Source organism: Oratosquilla oratoria, chromosome 30, assembly GCF_046742065.1.
Source record: "Oratosquilla oratoria isolate Oo_2021 chromosome 30, ASM4674206v1, whole genome shotgun sequence".
Classification (NCBI taxonomy): Eukaryota; Metazoa; Arthropoda; class Malacostraca; order Stomatopoda; family Squillidae; genus Oratosquilla; species Oratosquilla oratoria.
This window is the reverse complement of record NC_134806.1, coordinates 4,586,645-4,605,618: the sequence shown is the minus strand read 5'-3', so window position 1 is coordinate 4,605,618 and position 18,974 is coordinate 4,586,645. Positions and strand designations below refer to the sequence as shown.

The window sequence follows — 18,974 nt, the reverse complement described above, 5'->3', positions numbered from 1 at the left end:
TCCTCTGTTGTTGTGTACACATTGTAAACAAAGATTGCTGTCTACATTGTAAACTATACCATACATATTGTAAACAAAAGATGTTGACCATCCTCCATAAAGGTGCAATACATTTGTGCCTTTGATCATTTTATCAGTTACATATGCCTTATTAGGATAGTTTATAGTTGTGAAGAATAACCTTGAACTTACTTTCTATGTCATTGGCTTGTAGTAGTAGGAGAGCAACAACCCCCACTTGTCAGTTTTCCTTTCTGGAAAAGGTGGAGGAAACAATGTGAAAGTTAATAGAAGGAGATCTCAAGCAGTGTTGCCACTGTGATCTATGCCAGTTCCCACAAATAAGTGATATTTTTTTTCCACAAAATTCCCTCAAGGAAATCTGGATTTCTACATTTTTTCCCACAGAAAGAGGGAATTATTATATACACAAATAAGTTCATTGCAACATATAACTTGCTCACAAAGCATCACATGTGAGCAAATTTCTCCCACAGATTTGTGGAAAATTCCCACAAAATGGCATTGGTATTCTCAAGTCTAGTCCAAAGGCTGAGTATCAGCCCCTTGAGGTTGCACCTCCAGATGGAGATGAGGGTGTTGACAGGTTTTTGAAGGCAGGCAGCTAGGAAACTATTTTCTTTCACATTTTCTTGGAGGACCACTTCTTGCAGGGACCAGACATTGGTTCCTATAGCATAGTAAGTTGGATATGGTTGTTGGGAACAGGAGTACTGTAGCTTCCTTAAGCACATTCTCTTTCCCTCAAATGAATGAAATAGGCATTATGGAGAACAAAATCTCTGAAGTCTGCCATAACAGTGAAAGGATTAGTGGAGATGACCTTAATCTTTTCAGCATGGATCCCTGCTCTTGGCTGGTGTTAGCCATAACAGACTATTTAACACAGTTCATGGTAGCAGAAGGTTAAAGTGGAATGGTTTTCTAGTGGGTGTTTGCAGAGAGAGAGAGAGAGAGAGAGAGAGAGAGAGAGAGAGAGAGAGAGAGAGAGAGAGAGAGAGAGAGAAGATGAGAGCTGGAGCTGAGTTGAGGAGAGATCGAGTGAAGAGATGGAGTGGAGACACAGACAGACAGACAGACAGACAGACAGACAGACAGACAGACAGACAGACAGACAGACAGACAGACAGACAGACAGACAGACAGACAGACAGACAGACAGACAGACAGACAGACAGGGACAGAGAAAAGGGGGAAAGCTAAGAACATGTACAGGAACATCAGATTTATGCCATGTCCTTGAGCTAGTTAGTCTGTTGGCTAATTTTATATTTGATTAATTGACTTCAGTTAGTCATATCCATAACCTAGATATTTGGATCAGTCAATTAATCAAGCAATCAATCATTCTGGTTTAGTAACACTGCAAACACTTGGCTGCCCTTGCCATGCTTTTCCGTATTCCACTATGGCTCAAGTTGTTATGCCTGATGGATCCTCCCTATAGCACACAACACAAATACAGCCAACTAAATGTAACAAAGAAACCACACCAAACAGCATACTACCACCTCTACCATGCAACACTTCAATACAAAAACACAAAACAAACACATCAAGACTGACCATCAGACTACATATTCCACCAAACTGTCCCCACAGACATCAGCCCTATAGAGAAATCACTCCCTTAGCAAGAACTACATTAGCTCATCTCCATATAGGCCACCATCCAGTTTTAGAACAATACCAACATAGAACTGGCTTAGCCACAGAAGCAAATTGCTCCAGATGCAGTCACCATACAGAAGACATCAAACACCTAATCCTACATTGCCCCACTCTATCCTTATCTGGACAACAACACAGTATCTCCTTCTTGAGTGACTTGTGGGCCACTTCTGTGTCTGTTGCCATTTATCTGGGAGCTGTGGGTCTTCTGCAAGAAAGATTTGGGGCAGCAGATTGATTGATTCCTTACAATGTGCCTCCTGATCATTTTATTCCGTGTCACTACATCGTGCTCTTGGTCATCCTCAGGGTCTTACCTTTCTCCTCTCAAGGAAAATGAACCAGAAGAATTTTTTATTTCTTTATTTTATTATTATTATTAATTTATATATATATATATATATACATACATACATACATATACCAAGGCTTTTTTCCCCCTTACCAGGGGGGTAGCCAAAAAGGACAAGGCACAAAAACATTCCCACCCATTTCATCCCCGAAAACACTCCACACCCCTCCACCCTGTATACATGTACATACATGTATACATATATATATATATACATATATATATATATATATATATATATATATATATATATATATATATATATATATATATATATATATATATATATAAAATGACAAAATTATTTTATCTAGTTGATGGTCAGCCCGTGGAGTGTAGGGGTTAAAGCTGTTCACTTGACTCCATTGAAGCTAATGATAGATGGTGTTTCAACTAAATCACAGTAGTTTTATTCATATGAGGAATAGTTCTTGAATAGAAATACAGGTAACTCAATATTTTATGTGACTTTGTTTGAATTTGAAATAACACCAGTTAAAAAAAAGAAGTGATAAAAATGCAGTGCATGCTAAATCAAATTTTATGGCTGGCTCAGCTTCATGGAGTGGCCACCATATGTCACACCCATGTATGCCTCAGGGAGTCCATCATGTTGTTGATTCTTACTGTCATCCTTGAGATGATAGCATCTCTGCCTCATGCTGTCCTGCCACTCTGCCATACCATATCATCTCATTTCTTATGATAAGGATATGTTTTGTAATGTATAAAACATTACAAAATAAAACAGCTTTTATTATGGTAAGAATATTTTTATGTTAGAAAGAGATATTTTTGTGGACCGAAACTCAACTTAGCCAACTTAAGAAAAGTCGGGAAGGCACTGAACATGTATTTTATGAAGAAAATTTATTTATATGAAAATTATATTACTCAATGTCTCTAGGAACACATTTATTGGATATGTTGAGTTACCTGTAGTTGGATTTATTCAGTTGGTTAATCCATCCAAGCTGGCTCCTGTTCACATATTTCTACAGCTTTCACCAAGCAATTTTATTCATCTGAAGGACTGTATTGTATTAGTATGGGGCAGTTCCTATGTCACTGACTTCTAGTAGTAGGAAGAGGGGAGCACTCATTTGTTATCAACTCTCTGTTTGTGAAAAGACAGGAAATACAATTGAAATTGATGGAGAGATCTTTGGGCCAGTCCAGAGACAGTGTGTCAACCTCTTGGGGCCACACATCTAGATAATGGTGTTGATGGTTTTTGATGATGGGTGGCAAGGAGATGAATCTCTCTTGACATCTATCTTGTAGGTTCACCACCCTGTCTCTGCACAACTTAATCAGATCTTGTCTTATCAAGTATATGTAACATGATTATAGATTTTACTGCATAATGAAGAGACTAAGAAATAATTTTTTTGTATTCTTTGTTGTTACTGAAGTATATATTAATTTGCTTATCTATTTGGTTCATGATGTTAAACTGAATAACTTCATTATTCCTGATTTGTTCACTTTTGCACTGAATATAAAAACAAGGAATAGCTTCACAGAACCATTATTAATATTAACTTGTACTTTGGAATACAACAACTTAATAGATTTTGATTTAGTCAAAGACAGGTGATTCTAAGTGGCAGAGTGACATCTCTGGTCTGAAATGTGTCTCTGTTTAGATTATCTTCATTGTTGAATGGATGAGAATTATCTTTATTAATCTGTATACAATAGAGAGATTTTAATTATATTCAGCTGAGTGATGCCTGCCTTTGTTTAAGCTTTAATGATAACAACTTGTAAGTATTACTTTCTACAGTGCGAAAATTCTTAAAAATTTGTTTCTTCATGGTAGACCAACAGTGCGAGACCTCCTCAACCATCAGTTCTTCCAAGAAGACACTGGGATCAAGGTTGAACTGGTCAATAAGGAGGAGACCATTGCATCAGATTCCAGCAAGGTGCTTCTAAGGTGAGTCTAGGCCATGTAATTTAGGCTTTGAGAAGAACTTCAGCCCTCTATATCTTTGTGCCAAATGTAAGCCAAGGCATAAAAAAACAAAAAAACAAAAACATCCATCACATATCCCACACCCATTCCATACCCATCCAGCACCTATTTGTTTTCCCCTTTATCTTCACCCTTGCTGACTTCTTATTGTAACTCAAGTTCTTACATACATACATACATATACAAAGGGTCTTTCCCCCCCATACAAGGGAGATAGCCAAAGTCAAAAGACATAATTCCACTCCCACCCATTTCATCTCCACCCACTCCACTCCCATTCACCAACCCTCTCTCCCTCCTTCCTTTCTTGGCTTCTCCTGGATGACTGGTCATTCCTGCATCTTGCCCATTGCCCTGGCCCAGAAGCAATGCAGCAAGACACTTCCTCCTTTTGCACACCTTCCCAAACTCTGTCACTAACTTCCTTAGTCTCTCCTCTGATCCTGCTACAAGTGTAGTGTCATCAATAAACAACAACTGGGTTATCTCCCATTTTTCTCCATTTTCTTTAACCATCATCAATCCCCTCCCATTACCTTTGCATTTACCTCCTGCACCACCCCATCCATGTACAAATTGAACAGCCATGGTGACATAACACATCTCTGGTGAAGTCCCATCTTTACCTCAGACCTCTCTCTCCATTTCTAATTCTAACACAGGCTCTACTACTCTTGTAAAAACTCTTGATTGCTCTTCACAGGTTTCTTCCTATACCATATATCTCCAAAACCTCCTGCAGTGTCTTCCTGTTTATCCTTTTCCAAACCCATAAAGGCCCAAAAAACATCCTTACCCTTTGCTAAAGCTTTTTCACATATCTGTCTTACCACAAAAATCTGATCCATGCAACCCCTACCTTACTGAAACCCACACTGTTCCTCACTAATTACATAAGCTCTTATGTATGAAATAAGAGCTTCAGCCATGGTTTATGAAAATCGACAGAATTTTGAGTGCCTCCAAGCTAGGTAGACCATACTTTCAGTGGTACATACATACATACATATACCAAGGCTTTTTCCCCCTTACAAGGGGGGTAGCCAAAAAGAAAAAGGCACAAAATCATTCCCACCCATTCCATCCCTGAATACACTCCACACCCCTCCACCCTCCCTCTTATCTTAGCACCTCCTGAATGACGGGTCATCCCTGCACCTTGTCCAGGGATGAAATTAACTACTCCAGTCATCTGTTTGTAGAGAATACTTTCATTTAACTTGAAAGTTGCTTTGGTTCTTACCAAAATATTACTGTCATTTGTGTTACACTGAATTATAGAGTCATACACACATTTTCTGTCGAGTTAGAAATAATTTAATTTTCAGGTTGCGTGTAGTGGATGCAAAAAAGAGAAAGGACAAGCACAAGGAGAATGAAGCAATTCAATTTGACTTCCGCATCAATAGTGATAGTCCAGAGGAGATAGCACAGGGCATGGTAAGGATGTAGATGAGATATAAGGTCTATCAAGACTCTTTGGCATGAGTGGTCATAGATGACAGGAAAAACTGTTTGTGCATTTATTTTCCTTTTCCAGACTAATCTATTTGTATACCAAAAGGCTTCTTCCACTTTACAAGGGAGGTAGTGAGATAGATAAAAACTTGTTTTTATAGAAAGTGTAGTATGGTTAATATTGTACTGTAGACATTTGTATCCCTGTACTGGGTATTGACAGAATAGAGTTTATGCAGTCAATACTTAAAAGACTTTAATGACACCCCACAAATTAAAGTCTTGCAGCATTCTTTCATGATTGGAGACCAATCTGACCAGTCTCCACCCATAGAAAATTGCTTATCACTTTTAACTTTTACTATCCATCTGCTTTCCTTCTCAAAAATTTCCTTTACTACATCATTGACTTGACCGTTTCAGTATGATTGAAGGGATTGAAATGCCTGTACAGTGAGACCTCTCATTAACGGACGTTAATTAGCTGTGTTTGCAGTGTTTTTGCTGTGTTTTCGGTGTTTTGGAGTGGTTTTTGGGTGGCATAGTGATTGCACGCACTAAACAACAGCACCAAAAACACAGCGAAAACACCGCAAACACGGCTAATTAACGTCCGTTAATAAGAGGTCTCACTGTATACAGTGATGAGATATAATATGAATGGTAGACACTCATGCCTTTGTATTTCTTATCCTTCAGGTGAAGATGGGAATGATCCTTGAAGATGATGAGCGTTCAGTTGCCAAAATGATTCAGAATCAGATTCAGAATGTTACAAGAGAACGAGAAGAGAAGCGCAAGCAGAAATTGGAGGAACAACAGCAACAGCAACAACAACAGCAACAACAACAGCAGCAACAACAACAACAACAGCTTCAAGACTCACAAGCACAACAGCAGCAACAAACACAGCCACAGCAACAACCACAGCAGCAACAGCAGCAGCAACAACAGCAACAACAACCACAACAACAGCAACAAATTCCTACACAACAACAGCCTTCTCAGCAACAACAGCAGACACAACAACAACAACAACAACAACAACAGCAACAGCCACAGCAGCATCAACAAATACCATCCCAACAGCAAACACCAATGCAACAACAATCCACAACTCAAATACAACAACAGCAACAACAACCTCAGATACAGCAACAGCAGCAACCACAGATGCAACAACAGCAGCAACAGCCACAAATTCAGCAACAACAGCAGCCACAAATGCAACAGCAACAACAGCAGCCACAAATGCAACAGCAACAACAGCAGCCACAAATGCAACAGCAACAACAGCAGCCACAAATGCAACAGCAACAACAGCAGCAGCAGCAACAGCAACAGCAGCCACAGATACAGCAACAGCAACAACCACAGATTCAACAACAACAGCAACAACAACAACAACAACAAGCACAGATTCAGCAGCAACAACAACAACCACAAATACAGCAGCAGCAGCAACAACAACCATCACAAATCCAACAACCACAAGTACAGCAACAACAGTCATCACAGATACAGCAACAACAGCCATCACAAATTCAGCAACAACAATCACAGTTGCCATCAGCATCTCAGCAGCAGCCACCTCAGCAGCAGCAACAACAGCCACAGCAACAACAGCAGCAACAACAACAGCCACAGCAACAACAACAGCAACAGCAGCAACAAAAAGACCAACTCTCAGTTCATGATGCTAAATGTAAGAAATTTTATGTTATTATTATTATTGTTATTATAGAGTGAGCTGATTTTGGGTAAAGCAGTCATTTTATTTATGTTCTTGTACCCTGACATGGGCATAAGGAGTCTTGTTTTTCTGCAGCTTTGTAATGGATATGGAGTATCACTAATTGGAACAAAATGTAGAGAAGCTATTTTAGGTCATGGTTATCATATATTCTTTTTGTCTTGCTTAGATTTATTGTACTGTTACAACACCTCAAGCCTGTTAATTTCTGGGTGCTCTATGAGAAGATACTGTGCATCTTTAAAGGCTTTGTTATTTTCAGACGAGCATTTGCCTGAATCTGGGTATTCTACGTTGACCTCGTGCAGTGAGACTCAGCAAGTATATACTCAGGTCAGTGTCAAGCGTAACCATTTCATAGTAACACTTGGCTTACCCATTGGCAGAATGCAAATTTGGAATCCAACATTCTTCTCACCCCTTCAATACTCTTGTCATTGTGGCCGCCTCCATGCTTTCATCATTTCTTCACAAGCACTTTTCTACATTCTCCATTCATCTCACTGTTTATTCTTGCATCAAATATTAATTCATAAATCATATGTTTTCTTCCCATTCTTTCTGCATGTACACACTCCTAAAGGCTCTTTCCCCCATATGAAAAGGTGGCTGAGAGAAACCACACATCCACTTCACATACAAATTAAAACTTGTTTAACACACCTCCCATCTTGGCATCTCCTGTTTGAAGGGATGTTCAGTGTAACATATAGTATCCTTTTTCATTCCCTAGCCTCCCTGTATTGGGTATTGACTACAGAAGTACTATGGTCAGTATGCTATGGACTAGTAGCACCTCCAACTTATCAGTCATGCAGCATCCTCTTGTGATTGGAGACTAATCTCCAGTGAGATGAGAACTCCAGTCACTTTTAACTTCTTACTACCCCTCCTTTCTGCTTCCCTCCATAAATATTTCCTTTACCACCTCTGGTATGGTATTGTCCCCAGTGATGAAGTGCTGGTTATTGATTGTGAATCAGTTAATCAATCCATTGCCCCAGGTCTCTCTTGCAGGAGACCCACAGCTCCCAGATGAAATACAATGAAATACCAGTAGTCATAAGATGCTAAATGTTCCTAGTATTGTTAAAGTCTGTACCCAAACAGGATTCTTGGTCATCCCCCCCATTGTTGGAACACCTATATCTATATACCAAAAGACTCCTTTCCAAATGTAAGGGAGATAGCCAGCCAAAGGATGGACCCCCCTCCACCCATCCCACTCCCATTTGTCAACCATTTGTTTCTTGTTTATCTTGGCTCCTTGTGGATGAAGGGTCATTTCTGTCCCCTGTCCACTACCCAGGTCAGAAGCAATGCAGCATGAAATAGAATTTATGCTAAACAGAACAGACTAAATTCACACAAGGAGCCTCCACTGTCACCACCATACATCATATACGACATACCTACACAGGATAGGTAACAAAACAGATTATATATCCTTGCTGCCAGACTACCTTACAGATTATCAAGTACATATTTATAGGGTGTTCTGCTCTTACAGTATAATACAAGACCATATCATAATTGGAAAAGGAAATCTGGCAAGAGCCTGAGAAGATGAATTGATTTCTCCATAACTCCAATGTCATAAACATTGTAGGCTAACAATAACAATAGCAGTAATAACAACAACTTCTCTACATCTTACACATATGAACAATATCTCAAAAAGTCTTTATCTATACAGCAACATGTGCTTGGTATTACCTTCAGACACCTTTTATATGCACCAAACCTATTCTTTTCAACTTTCACCTTTTTCAAGGCTCTCTTTTAGTACTTTTTTGCACGTGATATACATGTTTCAGTTTACCACACTTAAGCTCACCTTCATTATTCTCTTTTTTTGTCCCTCTTTGTGCTTATAATTTCACTTCTTTCAGCACTTGGTATAAACTTCTGTGTTCAGATACTTCTCCAAGTGTTACTGTCATCCTACAATAGTATCAAAGTATCACCTGCTGTATTTCTCTTTGTAGATATGCATCAGTTAAGTGCCCAGTGTTGTGCATTACTTCCACTAGCCCTTTCATCCTTGTGATGTACTCAAGTGATTCTATTCTTGCTAGCAAATCACTATTTTATCAGTTAAGGAGTAGACTTGGGAGAGAAAGGAATCTCGAAACCCCAGTTTGTCCAGTATTTCCTTCATCTAAATAAAATCAACTTGTATTTGATTGAACAAAATCTTTTGGGTGCCCCATTGTAATGAAAGGGTTCATTGCATGACCCAATCCAACACCACTTTCCTCTATATATAGATTAAACAACTTTGCCAGAATCATGCACCCATGTTCCAGCCCATTTCTATGTAAAACTAACCCATTTCATATAAATTCTTTCACCACTCAATTTTAGACAATTAGCCAATTCCCCTCACTCCTGCACTTGGCTGATACTTGATGTAAAGCATGTTGGCCCTCACTGTCACAAACTTATTTGAGGTCATAATAAAGTTGCATCAGAATTTACTTTTATACACAAACTTCTCATTGACCTGTTTTAATGCCAGACCCTTATGTATATGCAACCCATTTCTGCCCTAAACTTGCATTATTCCTAATCATCCTGACCATTCCTTTCCTTCCCCACCTTGTGCATATAAGCTGAATTGAGTGTAGTTCCTTTATTCTCTCTTGTCTACCCTGCATTTATTAGAGTGGCACCTTACTTGCTGTTTTCCAGTGCCCTGGAACACTACTGTCCCTCATACAGGCTCCAAAGAACCTGTGCACCTGTCCATTCATGTGTGGTCCTTCCTCAAGCAACATTTCACCTGTTCTGCCATCCATCCGTGGTGTTTTACCCCTCTTCAGTGTATGTACCACCATTTGCAGCCTCATCCTCTGCCTGTCTTCCACTTGTCCTCCCATCCTTCTCTTCTCAGTCAGGCTATTCTTACTTCCCTCACCTCTTGCCCATTCAGAAGCTTCTAAAATTAGATGCAAATGTCTGAGAGGTATGACAGGGGTTACTAGATTGGATAGAGTGAGAAACAAGAAGGTGAGGAAGAGAGTGGGAATGGAAAAGGAGATGGCAGATAGAGCTAATGAAAGATTAGTAAAAGGGGTGTACAAGGCAGAGGTGGAGGGAGTGAACTTGAGAGGATGACTGAGGATGAGATGGATGGATGGAGTGAAGGGGGCATTGAGCAAGAATGGGGAGGGAGAAGGTAGATAGTGATGAGTGGAAAATGACTGTGTATGGATGATACTGTTATGCAAGGAAGGGAGGGATGGGGGTGGGGGTGGGGGGTATTTGCTTATGAGTGAATGATATTTTGATGCAGCCCAAAGGAATTTCTGCTGTAAATGTACTGTGTCTTGATGCATTGTGTTTGACCCAGGGCAGTTAGAGGATGCAGGGATGACCTGTCAACCAGTAGGAGCTGAGATGGGAGGAGTGGAAGGTAGTGAAATGGGTGGGAATAGGTATGTGCCTCTGACTTAGCTACCCCCCCTTATAAGGGGGGAAAAGCTCTTGGTAGATATATAGCAATAAGATACCATCCCAATTCAGTTTTATTTGTATATTCACTTTATCCCTTGCTCTTTGTATACTGTTTGCTTCATAACTTCTTTCTTGTTTCCAAAAGTATTCTATAATCTACTATTTTCTTACCTCTCTCCTGTTTCTCATCTCCCACTTTTTTCTAGTTTCTCATACTGCTCGTACATATTTCTTTTCAATCTCTATCCTCTCTACTCACATACTTGATTTTTTTTACATTCATCATTGTCTTTTATATATTTATGTGAAGCTTCAGAGATCATTTAAACTATGTGGAACTAGTACTCAAGTGTTTATGAGTACTAGGTTACTGTTGAGCATAGACCTGGCCAATGGGTAAACTAGGAAATTAGTATGATAAGGAGTGGGTCACAAATATTAAGAAGAAAATGAAGAGCTTCCACCAGGAGGTATGTAGCAGGCCAAAGCCATCACCTTTGCCCTATGTGTTTAGACTATTAAGGAGGTAATGAATTATTTTTTTATTATTGCTGTCCCTCCTTTCTGCTGCCTCATTGAATCTAACTACTGTTTTTTCTATGTATTTACCTAGTTGTATTTTACGGGATGAGAGCTATGCTCGTAGTGACGCATTCTCGTATCTCTCCGCATCCAGTTTATTCTTAAAATCTTGTATAGTTTTGGCACTCACTGTTTCTCCATTTAATTTGTTCCAGACATCAATCACTCTATGTAGGAAGCTATTCTTTTTCAAGTCTCTTCTGTAACTGTCCTTCTTTAGCTTCTTTTCGTGTCCTCTTGTTTCTCTTCTGTCCCATTTTAATAAGTCTCTATTGAGAATTTCCATCCCTTTCATAATTCTGTAAATGGTCAACAAATCACCTCTTTCTCTTCTCTGTTCCACTGTTGATAGATGTAATTTCTCCAATCTTTGTTCGTATGTCAAATTTGATAGTGTAGGTGCCATTTTTGTCACTGCTCTTTGGATTCTTTCTAATTTTCTTATGTTCTTTTTTGTGCTAGGTGCCCATAGTGTTACTCCAATTTAGGTCTTATTAGTGTAACCACTATTTTCTCTACCATTTCTTCATCCATATAGTCGAAGGTCACTTTCATTGATCTTAATAAGTTAAAAATCTCTCCAAATAATTTATTGACATGTTTATCAGGTGTCAAGTCACTTGGGATAATCACTCCCAGGTCCCTTTCTGAATCGACTTTTTTGACTTCCTTGTTTCCAATTTTATATTGACCTGATATTCTATTTTTGCTTTTTCCAAATTCCATTATGCTACATTTCTTAATGTAAGTTCATTTCACATCTCTGACTCCATTCCCATATTTTGTCCAGGTCTTCTTGTAGTGATCTGCAATCTTCTGTTCTTACTCTCTTGAGTAATTTGGCATCTTCAGCAAAGAAGTTCATGTAACAATTCACTCCCTTATCCATATCATTTATATATATGGTAAACATTAAAGGAGCCAATACAAAGCCTTGCGGGACGCCACTCTTCACATCATTCCAGTTCGAATTTTTGTCTCTAAGTACCACTCTCATTTTTCTCCCACTTAAGAAATCCTTCATCCATTCCAGTAGTTTACCTTGTATTCCTCCTATTATTTCAATTTTTCTTATTAATTTTCTATGTGGTACTTTGTCAAATGCCTTCTGCAAGTCCAAGAAGGCACAATGTGCCCAGCCATCTCTTTCTTGTATTATCCCAATTAATCTCAAGTAGAAGCATATTAAGTTTGTGGTACAAGATCTTCCACTTTTAAAGCCAAATTGTTTAGGGTTTACTATTTTATTTTCTTCCAAGTGTTAGGTCCATTTGTTTCTGATAACTTTTTCGCATATTTTTGCTACTGTGCTTGTAAGGGATACTGGTCTGAAGTTTGTAGGATCTTCCCTATTTCCTCCTTTATATATTGGTACTATGCTTGCATCTTTCCAATCTTGCGATACCTTTCCTTCTTTGAGTGAAAGTTCTATTATCTTGTCTAATTTGTCTGTCAGTTCGTCTATGCACTCTTTCAGTATTCAATTTGCAATTCCATCTGGTGCATGCAATTTCCTAACATCTAGGTTTTTTAATTGGTCTCTTATTTATTTCTGTGTTACCTTTATTTCTTTCATTTTAGGGGATCTTGTTGTCCATCTTCCCAAATTTGTGAGCTCTCAATTGTAAAAACAGACCTGAAATGTCTGATCATAACTTCTGCCATTTCTGTGTCTTACACAGAAATGGCAGAAGTTATGATCAGACACAGTTTTACAATTTCGCATTTATCCTTTAATTTGTCATTTACATATCAGTAAAAGAGTTTAGGTTGATCCTTACATTTGTCTATAATATCTTTTTCATAATTTCTTTTTTCTTTCTTGTCTATATTCACATATTCGTTCCTAAGTTTATATATGTTTGCCATTTGGATGTTTTTTGTCTCTTTTCCATCTTTTCCAGGCTTTGTCTCTTCTGTCTTTAGCCTATGTGTATCGTAGAAAATGACTAAATGGGATGGAGTAAGGGGGCTAGGAATCTTTTTCTCTGCATTTTTCTCACGCAAGGAGTCAAGGCAAAAGAGGATCTGGGAGAGTAATGATAAGATTCCAGAGACATTTGGGAGTCTGTCATTTGGGAGCATATACTAGGTGTCACTTCACTCATACACCATTGCCAGTCCCCACAGTTTCTTCAAGGAAGCTCCCATGCAACCATCCTTCCCATTGTAAACAACTCCCTCAGGGTCCAGTCAACTTGCCTCATCCATGAATCCTGTAGTTGTCTCCTTCATCTCTTCCACTAAGGGCTGTCTCATGGTAACAACCCTTTGGGTGGGATCGGCATCAGGGAAATGTGCCACTAGCCCATATAGCTGGAGTTAATGTTTACAAATTATGTTAGTAATAGGCCTAGACTGAGTCTTGTGGAACATTCTATAGTTTGATATAGTCCAGTAATCCCCCATGATTCTCTGAAGGCATTTGGTACCAAATATATTGAGTAGCTTCATTAAGTCAGCATTCACTATCCAAGTCTTACAGCTGCACAGAGGAAGACAGGGATCACAAGTGACCTGAAAATTCAGATCTTAATCCTCCTGCAGTAAGTCCATAACACCGCGGGCAGTGCCAATCTTTTGAAGGACTTCTTGACATGACCCACTACTGTTAATCATTATGTTACCAAGGTTTGTGAATCTTTCTAAAACCAAAAGTATCTGTGCCACATGCATGGACAGGCTGAATTGTGTCATCCAGTAAGCCCCTAAATGCATAGACCTTGGTCTTGGTCCAAGACCTGGAGTCCAAGTGATCTTAGCTTCCCTGTGCACTAATACGAGGGCTGCAACCTATGCCTTTAGCAACTCTGCAAGAAATACAGCATCATTGAGAAACACAATGTCACTGGCTATTTGATGCTGTCCAGTGCATTCCTCTGCATCTTTCAGAATTTAATGTTGGAAGGTGTCCCAGAGTTTCTCAGGATCCTTAAGATCTGTTGTGAAGAGCCTGTTCAGGGATTTCAGTGTGGATGTGTTTATTCATGGATATATTGTATATATGTTTGAGCACAATGTTTTTTTTATTCTTTTTTGTTTTCTTTTTTAAAGTTGGTCGTGCTTGTGTGATTTAATGAGATGGGTGAGAGTAGTGTTGAAGTCTTCAGCAAGAGCAACCAGGGTCCCCCCCCCTTTTTTTTTGTTCCTTTTCTTTTCTTTTTTAAAGCTGGTTGTGCTTGTGTGATTTGATGAGATGGGTGAGAGTAGTGTTGAAGTCTTCAGCAAGAGAGACCTGGGTCAACAGATTTATTTTAGTTTGTGTGCAGGTGTCCTATTGGGGTAGTTTTGGTGCATCCTGTTAATACATTGTCCTTGAGTGACTTGTTGGCTAATATGATAGCTATTGCTGATTCTTTAGAGGCTGTAGGTTTTCTGCAAGAGATACCTTGGGTAGTAGTTTGATTGATCTCAGCACCTTTGGGATGAAGTGTCATTCTTGTCCTCCATCAGTTTTAAAAACATATGATTGATACATGGATATATTTCATCTGTGTTAATCATTAATGAATCTTATATGTTCTATAGAAATTTGTGGTAGATCCTCCTTGATTTTCTTTAAAGTACTGTTTTTAACCAAAGGGTCCCTCTTTGTCTATACTAGGAGGAGTAGTTTCCTTCAAAACTTTAGGCTTGTACCAACTACCGACACTCACCCCTTCTCTGGCCTAGCAACTGTACTTGTATGGTTATGGAAGGGGAGCATGCAAAGGTTACTGAAAATTTAAAGTATAATCTGTTCTTATCACACTTACATGCAAATACACATGTAATGTTGTCATATTGGCCATATTGGACAACTAGGTGGACTACTTGGAAGTCGTGACAACTGTATTTGTGATTTGAATGAAATTTCCTTTTGTTTTCAGGTAAAGATCAGGTTTATTGTTTTCATTTCTGCATCAGCAAGGAGTAGGACAAGCATAGACAAAGTGAAAAAAGTTTAAAACAAAACAAAGTTAGAAAAGAGTTATGGGCTTTCTTCATAAATAAATTTGGAAACCATAGGATTATAAACAGTCAGTACACTATTTTTTGTAGTACTGGCTTGGAACACCTGCATAGTTTTATTTTTGGTTCATTTTGATTAGGTGTAGCCTTTGAAGGCCTTGTCTCAAGAAATTTTTATTGGATTAGGTACTTTCAAGTTATTTTTATGTATCTTTACATTGACTTTTATTTTCTGTTGCAGGGTGGCCAGTATTTTGCTGGGGGCTATGGTGGTGTAACATCGCAAGCTTATCCTGTATACCAAAGCAATGTGCCCACGTCTTATGTGGCACCAATTCCCTCGCAGTACACACAGCCCATGTACCCAGGCGCACCAGCACAGGCTTACTCCAGTGCCAGCACAGTCACCAAACAGGTAGAACACACGCCTGAGTATACACCCATTAACTCAGCACAGGTTCAGGGTCAGACATTAACAAACACGCCATCAGTGATGGTTATGCCCCAGGCTATGTCTCAGGCAAATGTCATGAACTCTCAAGCTGTACATCCATCAGGTTTAGCCACTCAACCAACAGTTGTCCCTTCAGGACAACTGACTCAGCAGCAGCAACAGCAACCTATAGGTGTAATACAGCAAGGATTGCTTGCCCCTGTTATGCAACAGCAGCCTCAAAATATTGTTATGTCACAACCTACTGTTGCCTCACAGTCTACTATGGTGCCCACGCAGTCTACCATAATGGTATCCCAGCCTTCTGGCATGCCACCACATTCTGGTATCATGGGATCTCAGCCTTCAGTTGTACAAGCACAATCTGGCATCATGGTATCCCAGCCTCCTATAGTGCCAGCACATTCGGCAATGGCATCTCAGACTTCAGTTGTTCAAGCTGTATCTGGCATATTACCATCTCAGCCCCCTGTGTTGCCATCGCAGACAGGCATTATAGCAAGCCAGCCTTCAGTTATACCACCTCAGTCAGGCATTGGAGCATCCCAGCCATCTATAGTGCCCGCACCAACAGGTGTGGGGGCCTCTCAGCCCACAGCTGCCCAAGCACCCTCTGGCATTCTACCAGCCCAGGCACCTGTACTGCCCGCTCAGTCTAGCATCATGCCATCTCAGTCATCTATAGTTCCACCACATCCTGGCATTGTAGCATCTCACTGTGGAGGGATTCCAGCAGCAGGGATACCCCAGGTTTCTGGTACCATGTACTCAGTACAGCAATCTGTGGTTGCCTCTGTATCTGTACCATCACAATCTACAGTTGAAAACCAAATACCAGTAAATAGTCAACCAGCTGCTCTTGAAACTCAACCCGTTTTGGTAGCCTCGTTGCCCCCAGTGATCACTGCAGTGGCTCCTTATAACAGCACCCAGCAACACCAGGTTCCTCCAGCAGTGGTACCATCCACCATGATGCCAAGCCAACAAACGACAGAAGTATCACAGTTGGTTCCCCAGCTGACCACAACTGTGTCCAGTGTTGCAGCCTCTTTACCTTCTGTTTACATGACTCAGCCAGTGGTCCAACAGCAACAGCAACAGCAACAGCAACAGCAACAGCAACAGCAGCAGATCCCTCCACTCCAGACATCTTCAAGTGTAGTCCCTCCCGTGCAGACCCAGGATTTTATAGCACCTGCAAGTGGCCAGCAGGCTGAAATAACTCAGCCTCCAGTGGAGCAGCCAAGTACAAACACCCAACAGCTTCCCTCCAGTATCCCAACCAACCATATTGCTGGGGGGAATGTGCAGTATGTCACCATGTCTACAACAGGGACAGCACCTAACCAGGAGCAAGTGACATTTGCAACTCCTGCGTCATCGAGTCTTGCTTCCACCTCTCAATGCTTCTCACAGCCCACGATGTCTTATGTACAGCAAACTCCAAATGCCCCATACTCCCAAAGTGCTACTTCAGATCTAGCTATTAATCAGATCTCTTCTGTAGCATCGAATGGATCCATGGCGAATGTTACTAATCATCAGGCATCAGTGGCAACAGTACCCGGAGAAGTTTGTTTACCAACTGAAAGTGTAAGTTGAGGCCCAAAGAGGATAAGTGCTTTTCTGCAACCTCTCCGAAGCAGTAGGACCTGGAGGACCCTGACCTCTCAACGTCCAGACCCCTCTATACTGCCCAGGCCTTTCCATCCCTTCTTATCTTCATAGTTCTTGCACCCCAGGCCCTGCTTGTAACTCTCAGTACTATACTTCACATTTTCTCATCTATCCCGCTTATGGTGGTCAGTGTAGTAGGAATGCCACAAAAAAAAAAGTAGAAAAGAATGGGAAAAAAAAAAAGTTTATTTTTATGATGAAAATCTGTAGGCCTTTGTATAGGAAAAAAGGGATAGCAGTTTATGATGAGATCATGTTTCATTATAAAGTAACTTTGATAATTCCAAAATGTATAGGGCCCACACCTTGTGCGACTTTTAAGAAAAGAAATTTCTTTCTGGTCCATAAGATTTTCACCAAAATTTATTTTTTGATAGTCCAACCTTGATAAAGATTATGCATCATAATTCTCTGATCCATTTTGATTACAATTTGAATGCTAAGAGCATATTTTCTGTATTTTCATGATGTGCTTTATGCATATCAGGTGAAGATGCAGTGATGAATACTAGTTTGAAAATTTGAAACAATTGTTTATGACGTATTTCTGATGCAGAGAATATACTTAAAGATCAGTTAACATCCAACCAGCTTCACCTTAAGAAACCACACAAAATCTTCAAGATTTCCCGAAAGGCACTGGATCAGTTTTCCTATCCTGAGTTTACCCTGCGACACCTTTATCCCTTTGTTAAGATGTTGACAATCATCACCGGTCAGGCACAGGCTAAAATATCGGCACAACCTGCACATGGTCAAGCCCAGTGCCAAACTAGACTGGGTCCACAGCCTGTCCCAAGGTTATGATTTGTCATAATTGGTACCACTTACCTGGCTTGAGATGGTTATACTGTGGACCTGCCCTTCCTGGGTGCATCACTGCTGTGCATGAATTGTGACTAAATCTTGAGTGCACTGAGACATCCCCATTGTAATGCCTTGGCTGTTGATTCAACTTAGGGTGCTGGTTCCGGTGCTTTGTACTTATGTTTTCTTTTTATGCAGATGGTCTAGACCTTTCTTTTATTTTGTTTTTATAGTGCACTTAGCTTATTATTTCTCTTGAATCACTCTTTATTTTCTTTATTTTCTTTATTTATTTTTTTAGTGCACATAGCTTGTCTTTTTTAAGTGAAGCACCATTTATGTAGATTAGTTTATATATGTATTTAGGTTTGGTTGTAGATATAGTTGGTTTTGGGTGTGGTAGATTTAGTTATATATATACATATATATATATATACATATATATATATATATATATATATATATATATATATATATATATATATATATATATATATATATATATATATATATATATGTTTAATTTACACTTGTTTGATATAGAACCTCTGAATGGTTTTATGATACATTTTCTTAGCATCTACATAATGTAGTTGTGTGGTAGTGCAATATATTTATTCCACTTCATATTCTGTATTTGTAGCTTGCATGGTGAATGCTGTCTTCTGCCATTGTTGAAAACAAAATGGTTTATATATCACCATACATATTTTTTAATGCCAGTTTGATCCTTAATTTCTATTTTTGTGATGAAAACAAAATGTTTTCAAATGTGTACAGATATAGGCAAAATAGTCTATCAATGATG

General features: G+C 39.4%; 1 protein-coding gene across 30 annotated transcripts in view; it reads left to right on the top strand.

The window, feature by feature from the left end:
* The window catches only part of LOC143040991 (uncharacterized), a 577,258-nt gene that overhangs the window by 486,379 nt on the left and 71,905 nt on the right, over positions 1 to 18,974 (top strand). For 26 of the 30 annotated variants that reach the window (XM_076212488.1, XM_076212484.1, XM_076212489.1 and 23 more), the window contains 6 exons: positions 3,870 to 3,986; positions 5,354 to 5,465; positions 6,183 to 7,188; positions 7,499 to 7,569; positions 9,931 to 10,062; positions 15,470 to 17,275. In XM_076212488.1, the coding sequence (XP_076068603.1) occupies positions 3,870 to 3,986; positions 5,354 to 5,465; positions 6,183 to 7,188; positions 7,499 to 7,569; positions 9,931 to 10,062; positions 15,470 to 17,275 (3,244 nt within the window). The remainder of the gene's footprint in view (positions 1 to 3,869; positions 3,987 to 5,353; positions 5,466 to 6,182; positions 7,189 to 7,498; positions 7,570 to 9,930; positions 10,063 to 15,469; positions 17,276 to 18,974) is intronic. The other 4 variants (XM_076212497.1, XM_076212496.1, XM_076212475.1 and 1 more) reach the window with 3 other exon arrangements.